Source organism: Fundulus heteroclitus, chromosome 18 (genome assembly GCF_011125445.2).
Source record: "Fundulus heteroclitus isolate FHET01 chromosome 18, MU-UCD_Fhet_4.1, whole genome shotgun sequence".
In the NCBI taxonomy this organism is placed as follows: Eukaryota; Metazoa; Chordata; class Actinopteri; order Cyprinodontiformes; family Fundulidae; genus Fundulus; species Fundulus heteroclitus.
Genome location: NC_046378.1, coordinates 32262645 through 32290154, shown reverse-complemented (window position 1 = coordinate 32290154; position 27510 = coordinate 32262645). Strand labels below are relative to the sequence as shown.

Genomic DNA, 27510 nt, shown 5'->3' with positions numbered 1-27510 from the left:
GCTAATCTTTGTCCAGGTTTTTGTGTGTGATGCAATAAAACCCTAAGTTTATTATTATTAAATAATAAATTAAAACAAGGTTGTTTCTTTTGGAGAACAGGTAATGGCTTAGATTAATAGCATTGTTTGTAAAGACTGTTGGTACATCAATTGCAACACAAATGGTTCAGTGTGGCAGCACTAATCTGGTGAAGTCAATCAAATTATGTTATATGTTAATACATGTTGGGTACAAAAGTATAAAACAAGCAATTGCAAAAGAAATAACAGCTGTCTGAACCACCGACAACATTTTTTGCATGCATATTAAGTTGTGTTGGCTGTAAATGTTCTCCAGAGAATCAAAGACAAAACAATCAGGTGCAGAAATTCCTGAAATTCTGTTCTTCTGTAGAGCAAAAAAAAAAAAAAAAAGTTCATGGCCGTACAGAAATAGTTGCATTTATTCCAAAAAAACACCCACTCTTTAAATAATGTAATACTTTTTATGTGCAAAATTGGTTGAATGGTAAAGAAAATATGTGTTTGGAACTTCTTGTAATATTATAGCCAAAACTGTGAGTCACTAAAGGCTGTTACAGGCAGGTCCAAATCAGCTTGTGACATTTCTTTTATTGCATATTGAGCTTTTCTAAACACAGATGCAATTAACATAAAACTATTCAGAACAATTATTTACACATATTCTTGGACTTTGTGGAAGCTCGATCCTGCCTTGGCGCGATATACACTGTCCTCTTTCACAACGCTCTTTTCCTCCATAAGATATGCATCGTTATAATGGTCTTCTTGTTCTTCTTCTTCTTTAGATCTCCGTTTGCTGTACCTGAAGAGCAAGATGATCCCAGTGGCCAGCAACACACCAGAGGTTCCCCAGCCGATGAAGATGGCTTGTCCAAGCTCTCGCTTCTGGGAGTCCAGCAATGTTGGATTGTAGAACTGGGAGATAATCGAGTGAGCCACCCAGCTGACAGGGATGAGCGTGGTCAGAAACGATAGCAGATACAAACACCCCCCGAAGGCCAGAGTGATATTTTTGCCCCTCATGTTGTCACCACAACAGTTGCTCCTCTGGAATCCACAAGCTGTGACAATCAAAGCGATGAGAACGAGGGCAATGGAGACGCACATTAATCCCCTGGACGCCTGCAGCTCGGCTGGGAGAATCAGCAGCGAGTCGTAGACCTTGCACTGCATCTTGATGTCGATCTGTCTGTAGCAGGTCATCCACAGGCCTTCCCACAGCTCCTCCATTACAATGAGGTTGGCCCCAATGAAGGCAGAGACCTTCCAGGTCGGCAGAGCAGTAATAGCGATTGTCCCGAATAGGCCAAAGAAGCCCAGGATCAGGGCTAGGATTTCCAGCTTTGCATTCATGGTTTAGAAGACAGAGTGCGCTCTCGTCTTGTCTGTTTTTTGTCTAACGCAGGCCCTACCCGGTCTGTCTGTTTTACAAAACTGTAAATCTGATAGGGTGACATTACATGAATGCATGTAATGTCACCCTGCTGGTTTGGATTGCCTTGCCTTTAACAATAGCATTGGTTTTTGAAGAGGGAAACTAAACTACATTTTCTTTTTTTTCCCCAAAAACAAAATGTCAACACTGCTCGTCGTGCATGACATACGAACAAAAGACAGCGGCAGACTTACCAGGTTAACATTCCAGCTGTTTAGATGTAGTGACTCTAAATCTGCAGGTATCGCTTTCTATTGCTTCCATAGCTAGTTTAATCCTTATACAGACATTTTCAAAATTACACTCTAGACATCTACACTAAACATTTGCTTGCATTGAAAAGAAAACCTGTTTTCAAATTAACTGATGGAACTCAGATTACCCCCCCCCCCCCCCCCAAAAAAAAAAAAAAAGAAATAAATTAAATAAAATAAATTCAGAAAGAGTGAAATTCAATTTATAGTCAGTTTTGGACCTATCGTTCCTGGTCAGATGTTTACGTGCCCCCATCATTTTAATACATGTCATCAATTTGGGGAATTTACGGATGCATTTGAACTTTTTTTTGTAGAATATTTATACAACATTGAAGAGCAATCATCTTTAAAATGTTTCAGTGCATGATGTTTTTGTATTACTAGACTCTTTTTCCAATACAAAAAATTAAAATACTAAAATAAATGAAAACAAAAAAATATTTTATATCCCTACAGTGTCAAAGTTAAACATGGAGGCCTAGATTTAAAAAATACACCCCCACTAATACTTACAAAAATTAATGATAAATGATATTCCATTGTTTTTTGTAACAATCAACATGCTTCTAGTACATTTTCTGCAGGGTATATGACTGTTCTCTTTTTCATAAATGGTAACATTCATTTCAAGTGGTTAGATTCCTGAAGGACTGCCTCCAAATTCATAGACTTTGCATGTTGAGCGTTTCTAAACGGCAAAATATACAAGATGTTTGAGCAATTTACGATTTTTGTGTTTGATATATAATTCTATATACTTTTGAGTCATCTTTTCTATATCTTCACTCTGTACCTGCAATGTAGAATGTAGAAAGTGATAAAAGTAAGGAAAACTGTTGAACAACAAAGGTTATTCCAAACATTTGACTTGTAATGTGCACACACACTTGTAATGTGCACACACACACACACACACATATATACATATATATATATATATATATATATATATATATATATATATATATATATATATATTGCTTTAAAAATTACTAAAAGACAAAAAAGAACATTCAGGCTCATGAGTGTATGTTTAGCACTAACTGGACTTTTATCTGTTATTTTCAGTATAAAGTCACATGCAGGATACTTCATGAACAGCGTTGGCTGAAAGCATGAGTCTACTTTCCCAGCAGCAACTCTTAGGAGTAGTTTTGCTCTCAAAATGGAAAACTTGGACAAGTTTTCATAGGTATCTATGATGCCCACTTTATGTTTAGTGCAGTGCTCACAATGTGTTATGACTGTTTAAATTTGTATCTTGTATTGCCTCTTCTTTAAAACAGCTGGACACTCTAACTTCAAACATTAGTTAAACAGAAAATCAAGTCAACTCAATCAAATCAGATAATCTTTATACATGTATTTCAGTTTTACAAAGCAGATGCTTGGCCCGATGGGTCTTGGTGGCTTTTGATATCAATGAAGTAGCATTTATAATACTGCTTGAATTAACATATTTAAAAATAGCATTAGTTTTATTTAAGATAATTACAAACTGTTTCAAAACAGTGAGAGATTTCGCTGTGGCAAAGAGCAGCCACTCCTTCCTTGAAACCTTATTTGGTCTAAACATGGTGACACCCTGTCGATCATCTTGTTTCTGAGAAGCAGGGGACACAACACAAAAGGACAACAGAGACAGAAATGTGCCAGGTAAGGTCATAAAACAGGAACAGAAACTGAAAAACCTGCTAAACAGGTTGACCGGCCAATACTGCCGTCATCTGCTTTGAATGTAAACAGATACGATCACAGTGAAAAACCCATGGAGGCAAAGTTAAACATGTCAGGGAAGGCTATGTTGTGATAGAAGTTCAGCTGCTGCTAAATGTTTCATGTGCAAATTTTAATTAAATTCTGGATTTGATGGGAACCAAAAAAATTCTTTACATAAATGAGAAAACAGTGAGATGTAACCTTCTGTTGGAGGTTTTTATCATGAAAACAGGAAATGCACAACAGGCTCAATGCGCCTCCTGCTGGTTGTAAATACAACTGCGGAGTCCTTGCTTTTTAAAGAATGAGTTTTCTTATCGGTTTCCTGGTCAAATCGAGGTTTTCCGAGTACCAACAGGCTGAGCTACACTTTAAAACAGTAGTTTCTCACTAAGCCCATCTTCAGAACTCAAAATGCATTCTGGCCTATGGCTGCTCAATTATAGAAAAGAAAAAACTTAGTTATTTTGTCTGTATTGGAATCATAATTATTGAAACAATTACTCATTGAGTTTGAAAAAAACAGTGCATTTATTGCTCTGAATTGCCTCAAACATGAAATCTTCTCATTGAACCTTCCTTTAAATAAGTGATGTTTAATATTATATAATAAAAAACGAACAAAATAAGCCTTCTAATGCTCTCTGCATAAAACTGGAACTGTAAATACATTTCTTTAAAACATTATATTTCAAAATATATACAGAAATATTCATTTTGAATAGAAGAAATGATAATACTAAAAATAGTACTACTACTACTACTACTACTACTACTACTACTACTACTAATAATAATAATAATAATAATAATAATAATAATAATAATAATAATAATAATAATAATAATAGCCTTTAGTTAACCATGTTTGCCCTATTGCGAGCAAAATACGTCTTTTGCAAGAGAGCCCTGGCCAAGAATGTCAGCATACAGTTAGAATAAAAATGAAAACAAAACAATTACAACCATAATCACATTAAACATAACTAAACATATTTACTGTGCATTTATTGTACATCAATATCATTATGTACGAGGTAAAAATCAAAGGGCCTTGAACAAAACCTTGTGGCTCCCCCTTGTGGATAGACTTAACCTCAGAAGAAAGGGTTTCTAACTGGACAGCCTATTTAGTTAACAAACCATCCAACCATTTGAATGGAAAACTCAATTGTTGTTAGACGTTTAATTAAAATGTTGTGATCCACAGCATCAAAGGCTTTAGAGAAATCTATCAAAAGAGAAAGACAACACTGACTTTTATGTAATGTTTTTTACCAAATACATTTGCTTATTTAAATACTGCTACTGAAGAACAGTAAATGCTCTGTATAACTGTTAGTCGTTGCTCATTGATCACGCTGTCTGATTGGAGAATGGTGGCACACATTTTTTGTGCTGTTTACTGGTCCAAAGACAACTCAGTAACCAATCTTCCACACGATGTTCTTGATCTGCATCTGTGTTGCCACAAAAATGAACTAAGTACATTTGTTTTTGCTAAATATAGGCCATAATTATAACAAAGTAATCATCACATTTTCCATGATAGTTTGGAGCCTAAATTGAAATTGAAAAATACATTCAAGTAAATGCACAGCCTCATTCTGTGAACCTAAAACGTAATGATAGCTGCCATAGCAGAGTGGGTTTGTTGATTAATCTCTCACACCTGACTGTATGACCTCTGAATATGTTCCTTTTTTGTTTGGTGCATACAATGCAAAGAAACACATTGTTTTTAGCTTGCTTAAACAATAGTAATATTTAGCTTTCTTTCTGAGCACCACAACTATCAAATTCCAGAATCTTTCTGAGTTGCAGGTTGAATAATAACAATGAGATTTTATTTGAAATGTAAAGTGCATTGTAAATAACATTTATTATTATTATTACTATTATTATTATTAATTATTATTATTATTATTATTATTATTATTATTATTATTATTAACAAGATTGATTGATGTCATTCCCAGATTGGTTCCAACTTCCTAAACCATGTGTAAAGCAACAGAAGCACCTAAAGTTTTAGTTCCTGCATTACTGTTCTCCACTTAAACTTAATCTGAGAGAGAAAAATCCTTCACTCCCCTTTTGACTAGTTTCTCTTTAAAGCATGAATTTTGCTTTGTTAATTTGTTTTGTTCACTGTTGACCAGCATGGTATTTACCTTCTCGGTTTTTTTTTTTATTTGATATTTATTTATACAGGAGAAATACACTATATTTCACCATGTCATAAAAGTTACGTACAGAACAACAGTATAAGTGCATGCATATTCAAGATGTTTAAGATAACGAATAGTTACAAAGTCATGTTTAAGCACAATGAAGAACACAAGCAGGAGCCCACTGCCTTTTTCCACGCTACCTTTGACCCAAATGTTAAATTCTCCCAGAGAAATTAGATCAGAGAGTTCCAGCTCCTTCTGGAGATAATTCCAGGTAAATGGTGCAGAGTAAGAGAAGGCCGCCTTCCCTAACTCTGTATGAACAGAGGGAACACAGAAAATAATGACATCCGGTTGGGTGGGGTGTGTTTGGGTGACGATCTTCTCTGATGAAATTCATTGATAGTGAAAGCAGCCAATTAATTTTGAAATCTTTATTTATTTATTTATTATTTATTTATTTTAGTTTTAAGAAAAACAACCTACGCTTCATGGGATTGGATGAGTGCCTGTAACGATTCTCAGTTGGGTTCAGGTCTGAACTTTGACTGGGTCATTCTAATGAATGCTTTGATCTGAGCCAAAGCTGGGACAACCTTTCCCTCCAGGCGGGTGTGTTGCATGTTTCAGATGAATCACTTGAATGGATTCCCAGCAGGCTCCTGAAAAACTGACAAACTCAGAAGATAAATCAGCTACTTCTTTCAGGCGTCACACCAGGACACTGGCCCTCGAGGATCGGGATAGCCCACCCTGGATCTAAACCAAGTCCACTGTGGCTGGAAGGTGCAGCAGCACAGCAGCCTCAATTCTTTTGTTGCATCTGAAAGCTTTTGTTCCCATGATTGCCCTGTATTTAGCACTTTCCGTCTTCCCTTCAACCATAACCAGCTCCTCCTGAAGAAAAGCTTCTCCACAGCATGAGGCTGCAGCTCCTGTTTCACTGTAGGGATTGTCTGCTTTGGGCGAGTAATCGGCAGTGAGTTTATCTTCACGCATGGGGTGAAGAAAAAATGGAAGCCAAAAACTTCAGCTTTGCTGCCATGTGACATCAATGTGCTCTTCTAAATGTTTGTTGCGTAACCTCAACAACATCAAATATGAACTTTCAACAATGTTTTATTCAATAATGGCTTTCTTGTTGCCACTGTTCCATAAAGGCCAGATTTAAAGAATGAATGGATGGTCTCTAATCGCCATGTCCCAATATAACCCTGTTCTAAAATGTCCAGAACTCATAATATATACAATGAAATTATATCACACAAAGGTCTACTCTGTATACTAAACAGGTGATTTCTGGAAGAAGTTGGTTGCCCTGGATTTTTATTAATGGGCATCAGAGCAATAGGAAGCTAAATACAAATGTATGTCCCACTGGTCTTTATTTGTTAAAAAAAGAAGATCTGAAAACTGCGAATTGGTTTCCTTTTACTTCACAATTGTGTGCTGCTTTGTGTTGGTCCAACATGATAAAGTCCTTATAAAAAACATTGAGGTTTGCGGCTGTAATGCGAAAAGCTTTAAAAAAAAGTGCATGAAGTGAATGCTTTTACAAACCACCTTTATATTCTCCATTTTATGTGTTAAGCTTTCTTCTTTTACCATTGCACAGTCTTTTCCTGATGCTGACTTTACTTGTAAAACAATGTTAATAAAAATGTAGGCATTGACCTCAGATATTCTTTATTCTTTTTTTCCTGTAACAATAATAATTATATACTCATTTGCCATTGGTCAGTCATTTGAAGCCTGTCAACACTGAAATTGTCATTAGACACTATATTATTTCCCTTTTGTTATAAAGTTATATAAAATTGATGTATTGCATATATAGCTCAGTTTGCATCCTGGCAAATTAATTTTAAGCTGTGAGAACATGATAGGTTGTTAAAAATGGAAGCAGATGAATCACAACACAACAGCTTTGAATTAGAAGTAGGAAACAAATGTATTTATTATGATATCAATACATTTTATATATATATACACATAATAAAAACACAGTCCTAAAAGCATAATGAGCTTTTTTAAGTTATGACTTCTTTCACTGGTCAGATATCTGGCCAGTCTTTCGCCTTGATTGCATGAGCAACTTTGGACTTTCTTGGTGGAAAAAAAAAATACCTCTAATGCTTTTACTAGCAAATTATTTTACAAGTCAATAAATAAAATAATTGTTTTGAAATCCATTGCTAAAAAAAAAATGTACGAACACAGAAAACCTTCTGAAGAAGCTAAAGGGTAAATTATCTACAAAAAAACGTGTGCATGTGAAATGTCAGCGTGTATGAGCTGCAGTACTCTCGGAAGTACCATCGGTAAAACGCAACATGATTTCATAGTAGTAAAAAAAAAACGACACAGCAAATACAGATTCAAGTAAAAACAGGATAATGTGAAATTAAAAACCAATTACTTTTCGTGACATTACAGCTTTTACATCATTTCGTTATTAAATGCAACACAGGAGCTAAAACAAAAGATGAAAACCATGAAATAGGTGTATATTCGTGTGAAAATGTACAGTAATCTATGCAAGACTGTCATCTGCAATTTATTATTCTATGTCTTTTAGGGACAAATCATATACAGCCCTTAACTAGGATAATATCTCTGAGTCACACAGACGAAACAAATATCAATGTTCTCACAATACCCAAATTTGGCAACAGCAGGCAGGACTACAGAATGTGCCCAAATGTGCAAACCATGCCAATCAAAGCAAGTGATTAGATCCCATGATTGTACCGTTATTTCGCCCCTCGACGTTAACACTTGACGGTCATGAAACAGCCTCTGAGTGGGGATACAGCTCCCTCGTTCTGGATTTATTATTGCTCCACAAATAATCTTACCTGTACAAAATAAAACATTCAGCATAAGTAAGGTAAAGGAGGGTGTACTGTTTCTTTTACTAGCTGTGTGATATACATCAATGCTCATGCACTGGTTGTGATGAGTGATCGTTGTGCGGCAAATATTAAGAGACTCCCAACCCCTTTTTCAGTTCCTATGGGACACTGTCTGGGGATGAACCTGATGGCTGCCTTCGAACCCAAACCTCACTCTTATGCCCAGAGTTGTCGGTTTTGGAGCTATTCGTCTCTGTGTCGGACATCTTCTCTTCATCCGGTGTCTCGCTCACAGTCGGGGACTGCGGGCTCTTGCTCGCGCCTCTTTCTGCGCCCTCCAGGGATAAAGCCGTCATGGGGCTCTCCAGATCAGCCTCTACGGATAGAGCTCTGGGTGTTTGGCAAAACTCGTCCTCGTCATCGCTCAGGATGTCTGTCTCCTTCATCTCTTCCTGATCTTCATACTCTTCTAGGTCAAACTGCTCCTCCACCCAGCGATCTGTGTCACCTGCCAAGTCAGACTGCTGCTCCTCCTTCTGCTGCGGCGGAGCTGAGTCTGGGTCCGGCGGAGAAGCCAGGTCCTGCTGTTCTGAGTCCCCGTCAAAAACGATGTCAGTGTCTATGGTGAAACGATTGCGCACCAGCTTTCTCCTGCCTAGAGTCCTGGTTGGGTCAGATGCTGTTGGGATAGATGGATTAAAAACATAATTAATGATATCAGAAGTAAAATGCCTAGTAAATACTTCTGTGGAGATTAGGGTGCCTTTGCTGTGAACCTTCTGCTGTGTTCTCACAGGTCAATACTTTTAAGGTGTACTGGTTCTGCACACCTAGACACTGAAATCTTTGTCAGTTTTATTTTGCAAAAATATTTAAGTCCAGTAAGATTGGAATTAAGAATGTCTTTGAACAGGCATTTTCAAATATTACCACTAATTCTCAATTGGATCTGGTTCTGGGCTTGGACTGGGCCATTCTAACACGAATGCACCTAATTCTAAACCGTTCCATAATTGTCCTGGCTGCATGATTAGGCTTGTTGTCCTGCTAATCCTAACCTCAAATCTTTTGTCACCTCTCGCAGGTTTTATTCTGGACAAGGCTTTAGCCTTTGGCTCCTTCTGTCTTCAAATTAACCCTCACCAGATGTTGTATAAGTATTTTCTGCAACACAGTGTTTGGCATTTAGGCTAGAAAGTGCATTTTGTGTCCTATTTACCCAGAACACCTTCCATCCAAATACCAAACTTAAAATAATTTAGTAAAATAGCTTAAATTCAGTAAAATGCAATTAGGAGCATCTTTGAACATGAATGTTTAAAAACTAGTCACTAATTCTCAATTGGATCTGGGTATTATCTACCTAGAGCATCTTCTGCCTAAATAGCAAATTCAACATTTAAGTTCTATTGTTTTTTGTTCAAACAAGGCTTTCTTTTTGCCACTCTAAAAATGTCCTGCAGACAGATTCCTCCACCTGAGCTGTGGAGCTCTGCAACTCCCCCAGAGCTACCATGGGTCTCTTGGCTGCCTCTTACCTTGTTCTCTCTGTCCTTTAGTTGCATAGCCATGTATTTGTGGGTTTGGAGTTGTACAATACTGTTTCTATTTTTAAGCAATAGACTAAACAATGTTTGGGATATCATTTTATAATCTAATCATTCGTCTTTAAAACGTTGCACAACTTTATCCTTGACCTGTTTGGTGTGTTTATTGATCATCATGATGCTGTTTGTTCGCTGATGTACAAGCAGCGTGAGGACAAAACCTGAGGTCACCCTGAGGTGGACTTTAAACTAATTAGGTGACTTTTGTAGCAATTGGCTGGCTTTTATTTGAGGGTATAGCAGCAAACTGAGATAAACACATATAAAGATTAATTTCTATTTCTATTTAGGAAACATTTTTGAAAACCATGTAGCATTTTCCTTACACTTATATGCAACTTTTTGTTTTGCAATCCCAAATTCAAAAAGAAGTCAAAGGCACACAAATATGTTTGTAAGGCCCTATCTAAGCTAGTTGCAAATTGTTTGGATGCATATTTGAACCCATAAATGAAGAACCTGGTCTCCACCAAAAATCCTATCTGTGTCAGGAAGGAAGGAATTGGGACATTAGGGGTAATTACAGCCAGAGACTGGCATTTACCGGCTCTATTTATGGCTGGACGGGCTCCCTTCAGGGCACAGAGTCGCTTTCCTCCAAACGGCACATACTGCTGGTTGAGGGGTAAACTCTCTGTTTTCAGGAGCTGTCGGCGGTGCTTTTCCCTCAAGATGGAGTGGACCGTCTTTAGAAATTCCTTTCTGCTCTCCGGAGAGCTGAGAGAGGAGATAGAAGGGTTGTCCCATCAGATGTTGTTAAGAGCAGCAGGAAGGAGCAGCACACAAGCTTTAATCTACAATGAGACTCAATCTCCTTCAGGAGAAAATCCTCACCTGCAGCACAGGTGAAACGTCCTCTCCGGTCTTCCCTCTGACTCCGATTTGGTGTGAACTATTTCACACATGGCAGAACTCTCGCCATCTGCGAGATACAAACATTTGGCATCGGTCACAGAGAAACAGGGTGAGATTAAAATTCAAAGCTGTATTTAGTGCATCATCTACCTGTGTTTGACATGGATCTGATTTGAAGGGCCTCTGTAGGGATCATGTGACGGAATCGGAAAGGATCTTTGTCTTCCGAAGATACAGAGACGCGATGTGAGCCACCCTTAAGTCAAATAAAGATAACATGTAAACATCCACTGAAAATCCGACTTCTAAAAAAGAAGCTTATGGCTGCCTTGCTTGTGTGAAAACTTACAATTTTCTTCTTCTGCTTGGACTCTTCTTTACATACAAAGACCACAGCAGTCTTGAAAACTGAAACATTAAAATAACCGTATTGATTTTTTTATTTAAAAAAAATAATAATTAACGAGGAATTCAGACCAAATCATTGCAGTTCCTCTTTACATAGAGCTCAGAAATTAATAATTTCAATGTGAAAAGCAAGAACTGAAATGCATATATGTTCCCTTTAAGTGTCATTTGTAAAAATATTTGAAAAACATGTACCCGTCACAATTCTACATTGTGTTGAACTGTCACTTGAAATCCAAATAAAATACCTCAAATTCTTTGGATGCAAGATAGAAAATGTGACATGATTCACAGGGTATGAATATGGTTGCAAGGTATGTATATTACAGAAAAAGTTATTTTTGTTAATTTCCCTCTTGCTTGCAGAATAGAGAGGATCACTCACTTACATGAAGAAATATTTTTTAAAGCACATTTTATGTTTACTGATTAATCCGATCAGAATCAGAGAGTCATCGTTATTTTCCAGGTATTTGCACGCATACAAGGAATTTGACTGAATTGTACAATGCTCATGATGTGCTTACTTACAGAAAACACACACGAACACACTATAAACGAGTGGACAGACTAAGACAATAACGCAATGGGGCAATAAATAACTTAATGGAAGCAGAACATACATCATTTTTGCAATCAAATATATTTTTATTACAAAATAATCCCGAAATGGTCTCAGTGGGTCACCGTTTTGTTGAAAATGGGCCACAATTGGAACATGAGATTACTTACGGTTATGATCATAATAAAAACTGATTCGTTAAGATTTGAGTTTCGTATTTCTTTTTTGATAAATTGTGACACGGTTCAATTCTCTGGTGCATTTGGTGCTGAAACACAGCAAAGCGAAATAAAGAAAGATGGATTAAACTGAATATCACCACGGACATACCGAATGTTGCCATCTGTGGTTCTTTCTTCCATTTTCCCAGGGAAACAGGTGGGTTGATCCACGTTACTGTGTTGTGGAGCAGCAGATCGCCCATCGATAGATCAGCCACCTGGCAGTTGTGTGAAAATGTCAACATCGTCATCCCCACAGGGACTCTTGTTTTGACAGAACCACGTCAGGGCACACTCGCACAAACCTACCTCTTTCCTTTCACTGCTCTGCTCGGTGATTAGCTGGTCAAACACCGCTCCAAACTCCTCGTGGATCTTCTGCATTTCATTGATGTGGCTGGCGACCTTGTTCATGGCCTTTATAGCAACTGCAGTCGAGCAGAAAACAACAGGTTTAGAGCTAAAACGTTGTGTTCAAGTATTAATTTCAGCTCTCCGCACTGTGACATTGTCTTACCATCCAAATGGTAGTGTTCCTCACTGTCTGGGTCCGTCAGTGAGTAGAGCTCCCTTAACAGAAGGGGGTATTTTAGCACCCTCTGTATGGGTTTAATCAGGTAAGATTCTAGGGTGGATGAGTGTTGCTGCTTGGGGTTCCTCTCATCAAGAAAGGCCTTGAAGTTAGTGTCCGTTTTGGCTGCAGCGACAAAAAACATTGATGTGTTTGATTTTTACATGTAGCTATGCATGGGCCGGGTGATATACTTATGGTCAAGATATATAAAGTTTCAAAACAGGCAAAAAAGAAGTTCCCATCATACTCTTCCTACAGCATAGTCCTTTCAATGAGATGCCACAGAGTGAACCGTGTTTTCTCCGGCTGTATATAGTACAAAATAACCACAGGACCCTCCCTTCCTTATCTTATTGCTGCACACTGCCAGTCAGCTTAGCTATTTAAAAACACTGTACATCCAAGTACAACAGTACAGTATAACATACAAGTATAATTTGGGCTAAATATGTATTGCAGAGGGTTGCACAGTGGGGAAGTGGGAGCACTGTTGCCTTGCAGCAAGGTCATGGGTTCGAATCCTACCCTGGGTCTTTCTGCATGGATTTTGCATGTTCTCCTTGTGCATGTGTGGGTTCTCTCTGGGTACTCCGGCTTCCTCCCACAGTGCAAAAAACATGACTGTTAGGTTAATTGGCTTCTCTAAAATTCTCCTTAGGTGTGAGTGTGTGCATGAATGGTTGTTTGTCCTGTTAGTCTCTGTGTTGCCCTGCGATAGACTGGCCTATTGACAGCTGGCGATAGGCACCAGCACCCCTTGCGACCCCAATAAGGAAAATGGATGAATGGATGTACTGCAGGCACCTACAAACAGACATTTTTTAGCTTTGATGCCGTAGTTGCTGATTTAAAAAGCAAACATAGCACATGTAACTAAAATCTAATACTGACTATTCTCTTCATTCCAACATTTTCCCTTTGCCTTTTCAACGTGTTTGAACAAGAAAAGGGAAAAACAGGCATTCAGTGTTACGGCTCCTGCAGCATGGAATCGTCTCCATTCTCAACTCAAGATAGTGGATGTTATTTCTTTGACATTATTTCAAACCATAAATAAGCAATGCAAATCTATTAATCAGTGTCAAATTGTTTTTTTATGTATATTTTTATGATTGTATCGGCTTTTAAAATGTGCTTGACTTGCATAACTCTTTTGATGTGTGCTACAGACTTTCTGCCCAGGCCCCTCTTGCTAATACGATCTTGATATGAGTTTTCATCTGGTTAAATAAAGGAAATGAAAATGTAACAAACCCAGGAATGATATACATCCTGAGAAAACCCCATTGTAGTTGCAAATCAGAAGACTAACTTTAATCTCAGAAAATCTGACCTTCAAGTACAAATAAAATACTCCCATATTGTTGATGGCAAGTTTCAATGCTTGACCTCTTCGTTTAAAGGTAAGAAAGGAAGTATTGCAAGTGATACCCTGTTTTACAATACTAGGAAACCAAATATAATTGTCACACTGTTGCCTAAAATAGAGATAACAATATGTATTATGATAAACATCTTGTTTGGTGTTTTCTTTCTTTACTATGCCCACTATGCACCATGAGCTTTAGCATCTCAGCTACTAAAAACATAGATTATGCTGTGGTTAGAGTCTATTCAATTGCTCAAATATAGTATTAATTTGCAGAGGGTGAATGCATGACAGCTGAAATATAGTATTCTTTTTTATTAAGCCATCCAAGCAGGATTTTGTGTTTGCAAAATTGTAAATGAATGATAATTGTGATTCTACATATTGTGCAGCTCTATTGGCTATAGTTGAACAAGTTGGAAACACTTCCCTGGTTTTCAAAAAACAATTTTGGAAATAATCCCAGACACAAAAAACACTGTCTAGCTAGGGGAATACCACACAACACTCTTATTAAGGTAGCACTATTCTAAAAGTAGCAGGAACTATACCAGCCAATTAAGGTGGCTACCCCAGCAGACAGCCTTACCAAATACCCAACTGATTCTTGTATGAGGGGAGAATTTAAAATAGCCTGTGCAATTAGCGCATCTACTTATAAGCTACTACTAAATTCAGTGTCTGTTTATTCTAAATCTTAGGCATAACATTATGTGTACACTTAGAAAAATAAATAAATAAAATGTTATATGTAACATAACTATAATTGTCATATTATTCCATCAACAGTTGGTATAATTGAAGTCTTTCTGTCTTACTAATTAAAGTAATCACATCGTGTAATGTTTTTTAGTTTGGAGTATTCATGTAAATAGATAGTTTGACTCATAATTACCATACTGTGAGAATAACATGCTGACCCATGCCTAAAAGTACTTCAAAGATTGTGACAGGCAGCAATAAAAGCGTTGCTAATGTGGGCTGATCATTTTAGGTTTGTTGAAGTGGTTGCACGCTCCCGCTTGTCTTTCAGAGAGACTAAATAGCCACAGTCTTGCAAAGTACAATAAATTGTTTTACTGGAGGGGGAGAAATATCCATAAACATTTTGAAACTGCTTTATTTTAATGGCACCAAAATAATCTGCATTGCAGATGAGCAGTTGACTCACTGAATATAAAATGTGGCAAACAAAGGCGTCCAGTAAAGTTATAAAGGGAGTGGGTGCAGTAGCTTCAGAACAGTCTGTTCAACACTTCTAATTACATATCATACAATCTTGCCGGGCTTTTAACCCACAGAGCTCCCGGTTTGAAAGTATATGAGGGTCAGATGGACAACTGCGGCTGACAGTTCTGCAGAGCAGAATTTATAGAGAATTGCTTTATACAGCAGATGGTTGCCGAATAAATATACACTCTCCTGTGAGCCAAGGTGAAATGTCAGCACAAGCGAAAAAAAATGTACTCACCCTTCACAAGAACCTTCGGGACCTTTGTGTGACTTGCGCAGAAAGCACTGTAGATCTTAAAGCGGTCCGCATAGTACAAGAAAGAGCCTCCCAAAGAAAAGAGTATTTTCTGTGAAAGAGGACAGTTGGTCAAAAAAAAAAAAAAAAAGTTCATGGGTCGTTCTGAATGCTTGATGCTGTGTATTTTTCTGGCTGTACCTTAAATTGATCCACGCTCTCCAGCTTCTCCAGATCTGGAACCAGTCTGGTTCCGTCTTCCAGCGTTTTTAGAAACTCAACCTGGAATTCCACCATTTCTGGTAAATTTCCAAACAGAACATCCAGCTGAAAAAAAAAAGAAAGAAAATATTTCCATCTCACAGCATTTAAACATCTCATTTTTAGTCCTTTGTAACAGTTACAAGTGTGAAAATACAAACTGTCATGGGACATGAATTGTAATAATGCAAATGCATGTAAAGAATCACTTTTCACTCCCTCTCTTCATTATCCATCCCTCTAGTTCCACAGAATAGCACTTCACATGATTATGCAACAACCCATTAATAGAATATTTCACCAGTGCTGGCAACTAAAAGCCAAGCTACTCCCTAAAAGCGTGGGTATGGCAAACATTTGGCATACCTCATCCTGTGTGAGGAAGTTCTCTTTCTGCAGTGGGGTTAAATATCTCCCAATGAGACAATTGAGATCCTGCAAGACAAGAGATAATATTTTATTCTATTTTGTGTCATTATGCGGGATGCTGACACAAAATGCAATTATTTGTGACAGATACATTGTAGATGCAGGTTAAGATCAGGGGATAAAGCCAGGGGAAATGCTAGATGCCTTTTTCAGGATTTGTTTTAGAAAGAATGAGCTAGTGACTAAGTTAAATCACTGTTGGCAGCAACTGATACCCAAATGTGACATACGGGAAGTTTTCATGAATAATAATGTGTGTAAAATGGCTAATTCTAAAGGGCCCTGATCAAACAAGGGACTTTTTAAGAGCCTTAGTCAACAGTTCAAAAGCTGGTAGGAATTAAAAAGCCTCTGAAATTACACAGTTTTGAGGCAACACAAAAGGCGCATGGGAACGGCAAATCGTATGATCTCCAGTCTAAATCCAAAATACAGAAAAAGAAGTACAGGTGCAGCTCAATAAATTGAAGAAAAAAAAAGTGTTTGAGTTCAGTAAATTAATTCAAATGTAGATTGATACATATCAAGCATTTATTTTAGTGCATTTTGATTTTTTGGGTTAGAGCCAATGAAAACCTAAAATTCAGTTTATCAGAAAGTTTCAATATTACATAAGACCAAAATGAAAACACCAGATAATTGATGTGGCATTATGATGGGAGTTTTATTTGGTTGTATTGAGCATACAATAGTGCAACTATCAGTCCCTGACACACAGGAAGCCATAAAAGGTAATCATTAAAGAAGCTGGGTGTTCACATATTAATTCACCAAATTGACTGAAAGGAAAAGCTCAGTTTCATTTTTTTTTGGGAGATTCACAAGTTAAGTTAGGATACAGCATGACTGAAGTCCATGCTTCAAGAGCAACCACACACAGATGTATCCAGGACACGGACCACAACTGATGCTTTCCTGGTAAAACAACTCCTGACCCAGAGACGTTGGATATGTCTTACCTGGGTTAAGGAGATACAGGACTGGACTGTTGCTCAATGGTCCAAATTGTGCTTTACATTTGGAAAGAAGAGTTTCAGATTCTGGAATCCAAAACCAATGTCCTCTACCGGTGTTGGTCCACTGTTGTTTTATGTCTATTCAGCCATGCACTTCTTAGTTCTCTCTGCCAGCTAGCTCTTATGCTGACTTCATTTCCCAGCAGGACTTGGGACCTGCCCACATTGGCAAATCTACCAACATCTGGCTTAATGATCATGCCATCATTACTTGAATGGTCAGCAAACTGGCCTGACCTAAACCTCGCTAAGAATCTATGGGGTATTGTCAAGAGGAAGACGAGAGACCAGACCCAACAGAGCAAATGAGACGCAGGCCACTGTTAAAGCAACCTGGGCATCCTTAACGTTACGGCAACACCCAAGGCTGACCCCCTTCATGCCCTGCCACATAAATACAGTAATCAATGTCCAATCAAGTACTGATTGCATTTATTGTACAATATAAGCACAAACCTTTCTTTAAGGTGAAATTTCTGTATTCATTTTTTTTTCTTACAGTGTTATCTCGAAATCAGATTTTGTGAGAAACAGAATATTGGGTTTTCATTTACTATATGAACCACAATCATAAAAATATTGTTTTAATCATATAAATATTTGCATAAAGAATTCCTAGGAGTTTCCATTTTTTTAATGGAATTAGTAAAGCAAACAAAATTTTTGAGGCCACTCTAACTTATCGAAATGCAGTTCTATACTGGACCAGCGTAAAAACAACACAAATTAATATGACTGCAGCATTTATTTTCAATCGGTAATTATCATATAAGGTCCTCTCTGGTGTTTGTCCCTCTGGCTTTTTGGTCCCTGTGGCTTTTTTTTCCAAGAACAATTAAACACACATAAACATAAATTGCGCCCTCATGTCAGACTAGCGTTAATTAGAACGAATTACCCACGGAAAAAAAAAAATGTAACAACCCCCTTAAAACCCTGTGCAATACACAATCAGTCATTTGTAATGTGATTTCTATAATAAGTACATTTGTGCCCCCTGGAATGAGATATAGTCATTCAGGCAGTCTTGACATTTTCCCATTATATACCATCCCTAACCCAGTTATTCCACTCAGCCGTTTTTATACCGGACGGGAAAAGATTAGAAAATATCCAGACAAGGACACAGCTGCGTCCCCGTCATATCTCTCCGGGGACACAGAGATAAATATGGAGCGGTTTTAAAGAATAGACGATACGAAGGCTGAGCACATCTCAAGACGGGATGGAAACTCCCACGGACAGACATCAACAAACACTATCTGCTTCGTACGAGTGAGATGATCGATACTGACTTTGACATAGGTGCGCTCGGTCTCCACAAGTTCGCAGATCACTTTGCGGAGCTTGTCGGCGTCCGACAGCTGTCGGGGAGTCGTGGCAGGCGGGCAGGGTGACTCCGGGCTCGGCGAAGAGGACACGCACTCTGAGGGATTCATGTCATGGAGACTGCGACAGAAGGCAGCGACCTGCTCTGTGCTCTTTTAAGAAGAAGAAGAAGAAGAAGAAAAAAGAGAGAGATACCTGGTCAAAAAAAAAGAGGTAAAAGTATAGTCCCAGTGGGAGGTCATAAAAGGAAATATGCATGAAGCAAGCCGATCAGCACCTTGAAAGAGAATGTGTAGGCATCACCTTCTACCTACTGATGTGAACAGACTCATGACTGTGCAGAGAGTGAGCCTAGAAAGAGGCAGATCTATTTCAGTCTATCAGAACTACGACTTTACGACCTCCTCTTTCCCACTCACTTCCCCCCGGTGCTTTCTTCCTGCTGATGGATTAGTGGTGTAATGATTCCAAGTCTTTCGCTGGATCAAAATATACACGCACCGCCGTGTGTCCACAAAGAGTACGGGTTGCCATGGTGACCAGCCCCCGATGGTGCATTAGACTATTATTTTGGACTAAAATAGAGCCCTCTCGACAAAAGCCTACATGGCTGAACAAATACTTACTTTGTTTGCAAAAAGGCTACAAGCCCCGGAAAGCCAAACAAAAAAACAAGGCAAAGTCGGCCCAGTAACATCAATACCAACACAAAGGCGAGCGCACAAAGAGGCTCCTTTCCTGTCCGTCACAACTTGATTTCCTTCTGTTGTGGAATATCATGACAAAACAGATTAACTCGGAAAAACCCAGCAGAGCTGTTCATGGCCGCACAAAAGGCACAGCCAGCAGGAGTACATTAAGAACTGTGTAAAAGGGGGGGGGGGCAAAGATGTCTCTGGCTCGTAGTATGAGCACTTTTATAGACTTGGCAGAAGCAATTTATCCTGTCACCCCTACAAGTTCCGCTGGGAAATAATAATTATATAGGCTCCGCGCAGCTGCAGAGGATGGATGGTTATAATCTTAATTAAGATCAAACATGCTGCCAGTCAGTACATCTCAAAATACCAAAAGCTGCTGCTCTCTCGCAAGCGTCAAACAAAAATATGGCATTCATTTCTCAAAAAGGGGTGCTTCACTACATGTAATGTGATTAAATGATAACAGGAACAGGCAAAGATTTCTGGGTTTAATTGGTCATTGATTAATAAACAAAATAAAACTCAAATATCATTGATGACAGACACCTCTAATCTCCCGCAGCTTTTTAAGTTAAAACGATTGTCAGCATTGTTATCTAATCAGGCTGATATTTATGTGAGGCACGACAGACCATTTGTTCCTTTTGATAAGTGTCCAATAATTTTCTGAAGGCTTCCACACAAACTAAGAAGTGCTATAATGGCTGTGAATGTATCGCCACAAATGCATTTTATAATAAGTGGTGCAAGCTTCTAAAATAAAAGAAAAGAAATTACTGCAACTATAAAGTTGCATTCACCAATTTCTGTTGTTAGCAAAGTAATCATTTGTAAATAATTAAAGCCATTTGGAGTTTCCGCTGGCGAAAGTAGATTTGCTCTGTGGTCAGAGGGAACTTTATTTCTCTAGCACTTTACAGCAAACATCTTACACCAAAGTGCTGCACAGCAAGAAGATTAAAACTAGTATGAGATGTATAAAAACACAAAAACGACAAACCAAAATAATAGACTGCATTACAATGTATGTATATGGGTAGTGTTTAGTGTGCATGTGCATATACAGGCATGCGTGTGGATATGCACATGTATGCTCATCCATTTTGAGTCTATGCATATATGTATGTTTGAGTAAATGTATATAAGTATGAAAACATGCAGTTAGAATGAAGTGTGCGCACATTTACACTTGTATCTTTAAAGTGGTGCTTTATATATTTTAAGCCGTTGCACATGTGACGACACATTTCACTGTACGTAACTGTCCATATGAGAAAGAGACAATTATTTTTTTCTAAACATTGTTATTGTAAAAAGTTGAGCTCTTTTTGATTCAAAAGCCAAATAGTAAAGGTAGGTCTTCAAAACTGCATTAAAAGTCCAGACTTTCAGCTGTTCTTAAATGGATTCATAGATTATTCCATTGTTTGAGGGAAGCAACACAGAAGGAACAATCACCTCTCTCTCATTTTAGTTTTTTTGTTTTGACCTTGGAACATCCAAGAGCAACTGGTTTTTGACTTTAGTGTTCTTGTAGATGCATATTGCTTTAGAAGATCCATTAAATATGTTGGGAGCAATACCATTAAGGCCCTTTAAAACCAATAACAAAATTTTAAATCCATCCTGTAATGAGCAGGAAGCCAGTGGATGGAAGCCAGGACTGGAGTTTAATTTTTATTTTTCTAAAATAAAAATTAATTTCCCTGTTAGTAGTATATGTGAAGAGTACCAATATTTACCACACCACACTTTGATCCAGACCTGTATAGGGTTCAATTACACAGCATCTTTTGTCTTGGAAATCCGTATGACGTCACACCCACAATGATAGTGTTCTAGTGGCAAGTTGGAAACCAGAGAAGTTTGCTAACATCTACAACAAATACAAGCTGATAATTTATTAATCTCCCTCTTCTGTGTTCACAAACAATATGAACATGCTCACATAGATATTCCACAATACAGTGAGTGCCACTGATCTATTGAGATGCAAGCAGTAAAGAGAGCTAATAAGTTTATACCTGCAACTTTCACTACATTCTACGTATGCAGTAGTCACGTTAGAACCTAGACTCCAAGATGCTCACCAAGCCTCGGCTCTTCCAGGCCGAATTCACACTTAGGGAGCATTCTTATTGTATTTCTGACAGGAAAAAAGAAAAATACGACTTTCAAATACAGAAAGGGGTTATAGTTGGATATGCAAATTATGGCTCAGTGACCAGTCTAACCATGATTAGTTTTAATTAAATTATGTTTTTCTCCATTGTGTGTAGTTGAACGCTAAAGGAACATGTTTACAAATATAGAGAACTTCTATGTGTTCTATTTTTTTTTTTACAGTGAGACAATCAGTTCACCCCAATTAACTTTTACTTCTGTGGTACATGAGCAGCAGCCATATTCATCACATTCATCAGAACCCAGGGTTTGCCAGGGACCTCCGAAATTCCAAATTCATGGAATGACTTATGTTTTTCTGACCGGGAATTGTGAAATTCCCTCCTCCGAGAACGTAAGAGGAACCTTCAATGGGAGCATCTTAATTATCCCATGACAGCACCTTTAACACACTTTAGACATGTCGCGCTGCAGGGCGGCGTGATTGGGCAAATTATAGGACTCCTGCCTTGGATAGTTTTACTAGAGGTGTTCATACTTCTGGACCACCGAGCGCCAAGTCTTGGATGAAAGGCCGCTGACCAAAGACAGCCAGGTGTTTGATAGAAAATAACGTATTTTTTTTTCTTTTACATGTGATGTTTCCCTGTTTTCCTCTCATGCACCCAGTATCGTGTATCGCCTCATGTCATTACAACTCTAAACACCAGCAGCTAAAGGATTACGTCTGACATTTTTTCTTGATCTGTAAGACTCGCTACTGCGTCTCAAATAACAAAAATAAAGAACCATCCAAATGTGTGAATGTGACTATTCCTCCAAGATGGAAAAAAAAGTTAATGTTGTTAAGGCTCTTTAAGTTCTGAACTCATTATCACACATAAGATGCTTCTGGCTGCCACTTTATGTCTGTGCTTCAGATCCAAAAAATATAATCCCTCCTTTGCTTTACAGCTTCTGTGACATGTCCAGAGCATTGATGCAGTTTTTTGTTTATCGACCGAATCTGTGACATTCACATCAACAGATTGTAATTGAAATGGAAAAACCTCTGATAAGGTAAAGCCTATAGGATAACTACTCTGTGTCGCTAATGTGTTAACTCATAGGCGAAGAAATGTGTGCAAGAACACATGTGCAGTGCTAACATACGAGTAAAAACCAAAGAAACAAACTGGACATTTTTTTTTTCCATCACTGTTGTTTACCACCCTTCAACCGGTGATAAGAAACATAAAAACAGTGGCATAAATTAAAATGATAAATGACGCCTTGCTGTTTTTAATGCATGTAAATAGAGAACAGTATAACTGATTGGCAAAGCTGATTTCAGTCTGGCAATTTGTTAATTGTGTCAGCTCTCACTCAGAACGGCCTCCTCCTTCCATTCTGTGATGTTAAATTGAATATGCCAGGATCAATGTCTGAACAAGACTCATGTCCGTCTTCAGCAGGGTTGGAAATCATATTGTGCCAGATTGATTAATCAGAGATGTCAACAATATCATGCATGCGTGGCCACTGTGGCAGAGAGACAGAGAGGCTCTGAATGCACTAACAGTAAGGAGGTTTGCCTTTCTTCTTCTAGAAAGGATGGCACTTTATATCTGTATAAATGTTTAGAACCAGCAGCATTTTTCTAAGGAACTTGCATTCAAGCCAGATAAAATCAATAGAAATCCAAGCAGATGAAGCAAGTTTAAAACCCATACACACTAAATAAGTAATATCGGTATTTAATGTTATAAGTAGGCTGGCCCAGTTACAAGTTATCAAGGTATAACAAGAGATTAAAATGTTTTTATTTCAGAACCATAAAAAATGTTTATCATATTGTTGATATGGTCATTTAAATGTGATGCCAGGGAAAGTGCACTGCAAAAAGGAAACCAAAAGTAAGTGAAATGTTCTTGAAATTAGTGCATTAGTCTTTGATTTGAACAGGTAAATAATCTTCTCTGCCAATGGAATGAGTATTTCTACCCCTAAAATAAGAAAATTGATAGACTGCACTTGAAATAAGATGATGGAGACAAATTGTTCCTATTTTAAGTGCAAAAATCTTATTCCATTGGCAGATCATCTTATTTATTTGCTCAAATCAAGGGCAAATACACTAATTTCAAGAAAATTTTACTTGATTCTACTTCCCTTCTTGCAGTGTGTGGATTGACTTCTGTGGACTGACTGGATCAAAAAAGGCTTTTACACTTTCCCCTTACTTATAAAAAAGACACATTTTTCCCGTCACAGAAAACACTAAAGTTCATTATTTTTGACCAAAGAACTCATTGCACATAAAGTGGTGCAAATTTTAAGTTACACCTTTCAACCTAGACATAGCATAGTACATAAAGCAGCCACCAGCTGGTTGGTAAACTGCCCAGATAGCCAGATTAATTAACCAACTAATCTCAACCTGTGAATCTTAATGAATTACAATATCATCTAAAAGCTTGTTTATTTCAATAAATCTATTGGAAAAATAAAATGCATCTGTTATATACAGATCTTTTGAAAAAAGACGACATTTCAAACTGTTAACTGTGATTGTTATGACTCACTCATACTGTTGATAACGCAAGGTTTTGTCTGAAAATTGAGATTACTAGACCGATAATATGGGAATACTAATGTAGAAATGTTAGGTTTTGTCCCACATAATAATGGAGATGACTGCTTACTCTACAGACAGTAATTGAGGAAAGGAAGCTAAGTCACAAAAGGTCACTGGCTGTGTTTCACAGAGTGTGGTATTCAAGCATAAACATGGAAAATTAAGTGAAAGGAAAAATTTAGCAAAAAAAGGTGCACAAACAGCAGGGATAACCACAGTCCTGACAGGATTGTTATGCAAGGCTGATTCTAGAGTTTGGGGATTTTCAGGCCCTGTCCACACGAAGACGGGCTTGGCTGTTTCCGACAAACTTTTTAGTCGGATAGGGGGTCCCGGATATGACCTACAACTGCTGCATTGCTTGTGTTAAGGCTGGTTTATGCTTGCCGCACGTACACTCAGCACAGAAATGAGATGTGCGGACACAACTACTGCAGTGTTTATGATCCATGCGGCTTTTCCTCAGAAGTGGCACTATTCTCCTAGACTCTAGAGGGCAGCGTCGTGCTCCTACGCCAAGCGTACTACATCCCGCTAGGGCAGTACGATTTTGCCAAAAATCAAAATTGCGATATATTTGAAACATGATTACGATTTAATTTTGTCCTTTCCCTGCATTAACCACAAGCAACAAAAATGGCCTGTAGATAAAGATGTTTGTAAAAAAAAAAAAGGACTATTTAAAACAAGAAATGTAACTGTTTTGATTAATCAGATTATTATTTAAGAGAATAGCATTGTGAGTTGGACATCAATCCTTGTTGAGCATAAAGTGCAACCAACAAACAAGTCTATGTATGAAACAGTTTGACCGGTACTTAATGCGTGATGGTGAGATTCCTGAATGTTTCTGGGGATAAAAATATGATTATATAAACTCTAAAACAAATAATAAAATTAGATCTCACTGCTGCAACTCTCTTCCCTTCCACTTTAAACATATTACCGACACCTAAAGGACGTGTCTTATCCATTTATTGTTACATAGCCAAAAATTGAAGACCTCTGCAATTTGGAAATTGTGTTTTTTTTTTTATTTATGATTATATTGCAAACGCGATAAATTGTGCAGCCCTACATGTAAAAGTAGAAAACACAGTTGTTTCCAACATTTTAAAGCCTCTTCCTTCCTTTCAAGGCTGACGGCGATTTCGGTCCAGTGTTTGTTAATTCGTTGATCACAGGGATCTTTATTGGCCCAATCATAAAGATGCCTTTTTTATATTTCTGAACCTACAACAAAAGGAGTGCTTGCACGGCCGCCATGTTGGGCTTTTCGGATGGTTAGAAATTTTCCTAGGTGCGCGGAGCGGAAACCTTTGGCCATGCGGAGGTGTGTGTTAGCTAAAATTACGTAATATGGCCATCAGACCTCGCAGATGCATCTAGCATAAACCAGGCTTTAAAGCACTCCCCACTCTGGATATAATTAATCTTTGTATGAGTTTTGTGTTTTGAATATAATCACTGAAATAACTTTTTGATGGTATTCTAATCGTAGCCCATTAAACCCAATAAATGTATAGCTCTATGTAAAATAATTTAAAGTGCCTTAATCTAGGGTAGTGAGTCCTCTGATTCCTCCTGCCTGTTCTGTCAGTGAAAAATTTACCAAGTTTCACTGAGCCAAGAAAGACAGTCACAGTCTGGTCACCGTCCTCACAGTTTAGTCTAATTAACACCATTGCAATCCTGAGCTCATCAACAGTCATGGGATGGCAAAGAGACAGAGAAGAAACAACAGAGCTTTTAAGGTTGTATTGTCTGAATAGGATGTAAATCAAACAGAGTGCCATAGGTAAAAGTGTGAGACTCCAGTCGGTTGCTTCCCCAAGCTTATTGAATATAGATGAAAAAAAAAACTAATGCATCAAAGCACTGGTGAAGCAGAGAGAAGATTGCATATCTGCTCTCTGAATCTGAGCTGAAATCACAGCTCGACAAAGCTCCCCAGCAGTCAATCACCGCAGCAGCAGCATGGAGGGTAGTTTGTCCAAGTCGTGTCAATTCCAGGTTTCGCGGGTCAAACTCGTGCATCATGCAGTTGTTTATGTCCTCATTATCCTGTGAAGCGCTCCAGTGATTATGGAGCAACTCTGCGACACACTGATGACTCACAGCTTCCTGTCTTTAGCGGCCAAGAAGAGGTTTTAAACAGAAGCTACGACAGAAAGGTGCTTTCTTCCGCTAACTAGAAAAAACAAACGCTCCCACAGCAGCAACAGCAACCCAGGTAAAGAGAGAGATATATGATAGGAGTCTCACCAGATGAAGCATGTCATAGATGGAGTCTGCGGAGGGCTTTCTGGGCTTGCTCCACTTCAGGACGGACATTGCCCGGTGCAGTTGGACTTTCAGCGTCAGGTAAAGTGCCGGAGAGATAACTCCAGGTTTTTTGTTTTTTTTTAAAAAGTCAAGTCTACACTGTACCTCTGGAACACATTTCCTTTTGTCTTTCCTGTTTTTAAAAAAAGAAGGCGCCGTGGTCCTTGAGTGAAGCTGCACAGCCTCCTCCTCTCCGCCCACCAGCACTTACAAGCCTTCCAGCTCCCCCTCTTTTTGCGCCTTCACAGTCTGCTCTGTAGCTCTGTCACTAATATTCTCCTGTTTTCTCTCGCTGCCTTTCTCTCTTCGTTACAGGCTGGGTAAACTTGGGCACAGAGACCGAGGGCGAGGATCTGTCCGGCTCTGGGAACATTGTAAATGAGTTTCAATAATCCCTGTGACTGAACCTAGAGCAGAGCAGTGCAGAGCAGTAGGAGGGAAGGAGTCTCCTCCTCAAAGGTTGCAGTGGAGCAGGATTGGCTGGGTAAGCAACACAGCAGTAGAATATAAATGTAGGGCTTGATGAAGAGGGGGAGAGGGGAGCTGCAAACAAGCAGGCTTTGCGAGAACAGAATGAGATCGAAGCTTGAATAGGAGACAAACCCCTGTTACAATGATGACGTCCACGTCTAAATCATTTGTGCTCATAAAACATGGTTTCCAGGTAGACAACTTGATCTTAACAGAAATGAATGCCAATCACAGGTCTGAGAAAAGTCTGCCATGGCCTCGACGAAAGACTTCCTTCTGCATCATCCTCGACACAGCAGAAAAGCATGCACTGCCTCAAGTTCAGCAAGTGTAAATGGTAAAATCTGCAATTCACAGACAGGGAAAGTGAATCAGTGAGCAATGCTGAGTTTAGAGCGTTTTGCAAAAATGATTCATATCCGCTGAGCTTTTATGTGATAGATCAACACAAAGGCGTGTATAATGGTGAAGTGGAAGTAAAAAACATGCGTGGGTTTTAAGATTTTTGCCGACTGAAACTGAAAAGTGTGGCACGCATTTACGTTCAACCCCTGCTGTGTTCATTGGTCCTGATAATGCTGTTCACTAATGTTCTCTGACGAACCTCTGAGGCCTTCACAGAACTGCTGCATTTACACTGAGATTACATTAAACACAAGTGGACTCTACTTATTGGGTGACGTCTGAAAGCGCTTACTCGGCGCTACAG

The 27510-nt window shown here is 38.4% G+C and overlaps 2 protein-coding genes across 5 annotated transcripts in view; both read right to left on the bottom strand.

The window, feature by feature from the left end:
• Nucleotides 1-471: 471 nt before the first annotated feature.
• On the bottom strand, nucleotides 472-1423 carry LOC105937980 (claudin-17). Its single transcript, XM_012879569.3, has one exon. The coding sequence runs from the start codon at nucleotides 1375-1377 to the stop codon at nucleotides 676-678; it is 702 nt and encodes a 233-aa protein (XP_012735023.2). The 5' UTR covers nucleotides 1378-1423; the 3' UTR covers nucleotides 472-675.
• Nucleotides 1424-7980: 6557 nt separating this feature from the next.
• tiam1b (TIAM Rac1 associated GEF 1b) overlaps nucleotides 7981-27510 on the bottom strand; it is a 75337-nt gene continuing 55807 nt past the window's right edge. For 3 of the 4 annotated variants that reach the window (XM_012879596.3, XM_012879597.3, XM_021325055.2), the window contains exons 16-27: nucleotides 18530-18715; nucleotides 16156-16224; nucleotides 15730-15855; nucleotides 15532-15640; nucleotides 12635-12814; nucleotides 12427-12545; nucleotides 12227-12335; nucleotides 11276-11334; nucleotides 11077-11182; nucleotides 10906-10993; nucleotides 10616-10788; nucleotides 7981-9143 (exon numbers count right to left, since the gene is read on the bottom strand). In XM_012879596.3, the coding sequence (XP_012735050.2) occupies nucleotides 8623-9143; nucleotides 10616-10788; nucleotides 10906-10993; nucleotides 11077-11182; nucleotides 11276-11334; nucleotides 12227-12335; nucleotides 12427-12545; nucleotides 12635-12814; nucleotides 15532-15640; nucleotides 15730-15855; nucleotides 16156-16224; nucleotides 18530-18715 (1845 nt within the window). In that variant the 3' untranslated portion in view covers nucleotides 7981-8622. Of the gene's footprint in view, nucleotides 9144-10615; nucleotides 10789-10905; nucleotides 10994-11076; nucleotides 11183-11275; nucleotides 11335-12226; nucleotides 12336-12426; nucleotides 12546-12634; nucleotides 12815-15531; nucleotides 15641-15729; nucleotides 15856-16155; nucleotides 16225-18529; nucleotides 18716-26270; nucleotides 26694-27510 lie in introns of those variants that run through there. The other variant, XM_036149509.1, reaches the window with a different exon arrangement.

Coding starts and splice junctions, on each gene's coding strand:
- LOC105937980 (XM_012879569.3), bottom strand. CDS start 1,377: ATGAATGCAAAGCTGGAAATCCTAGCCCTGATCCTGGGCTTCTTTGGC.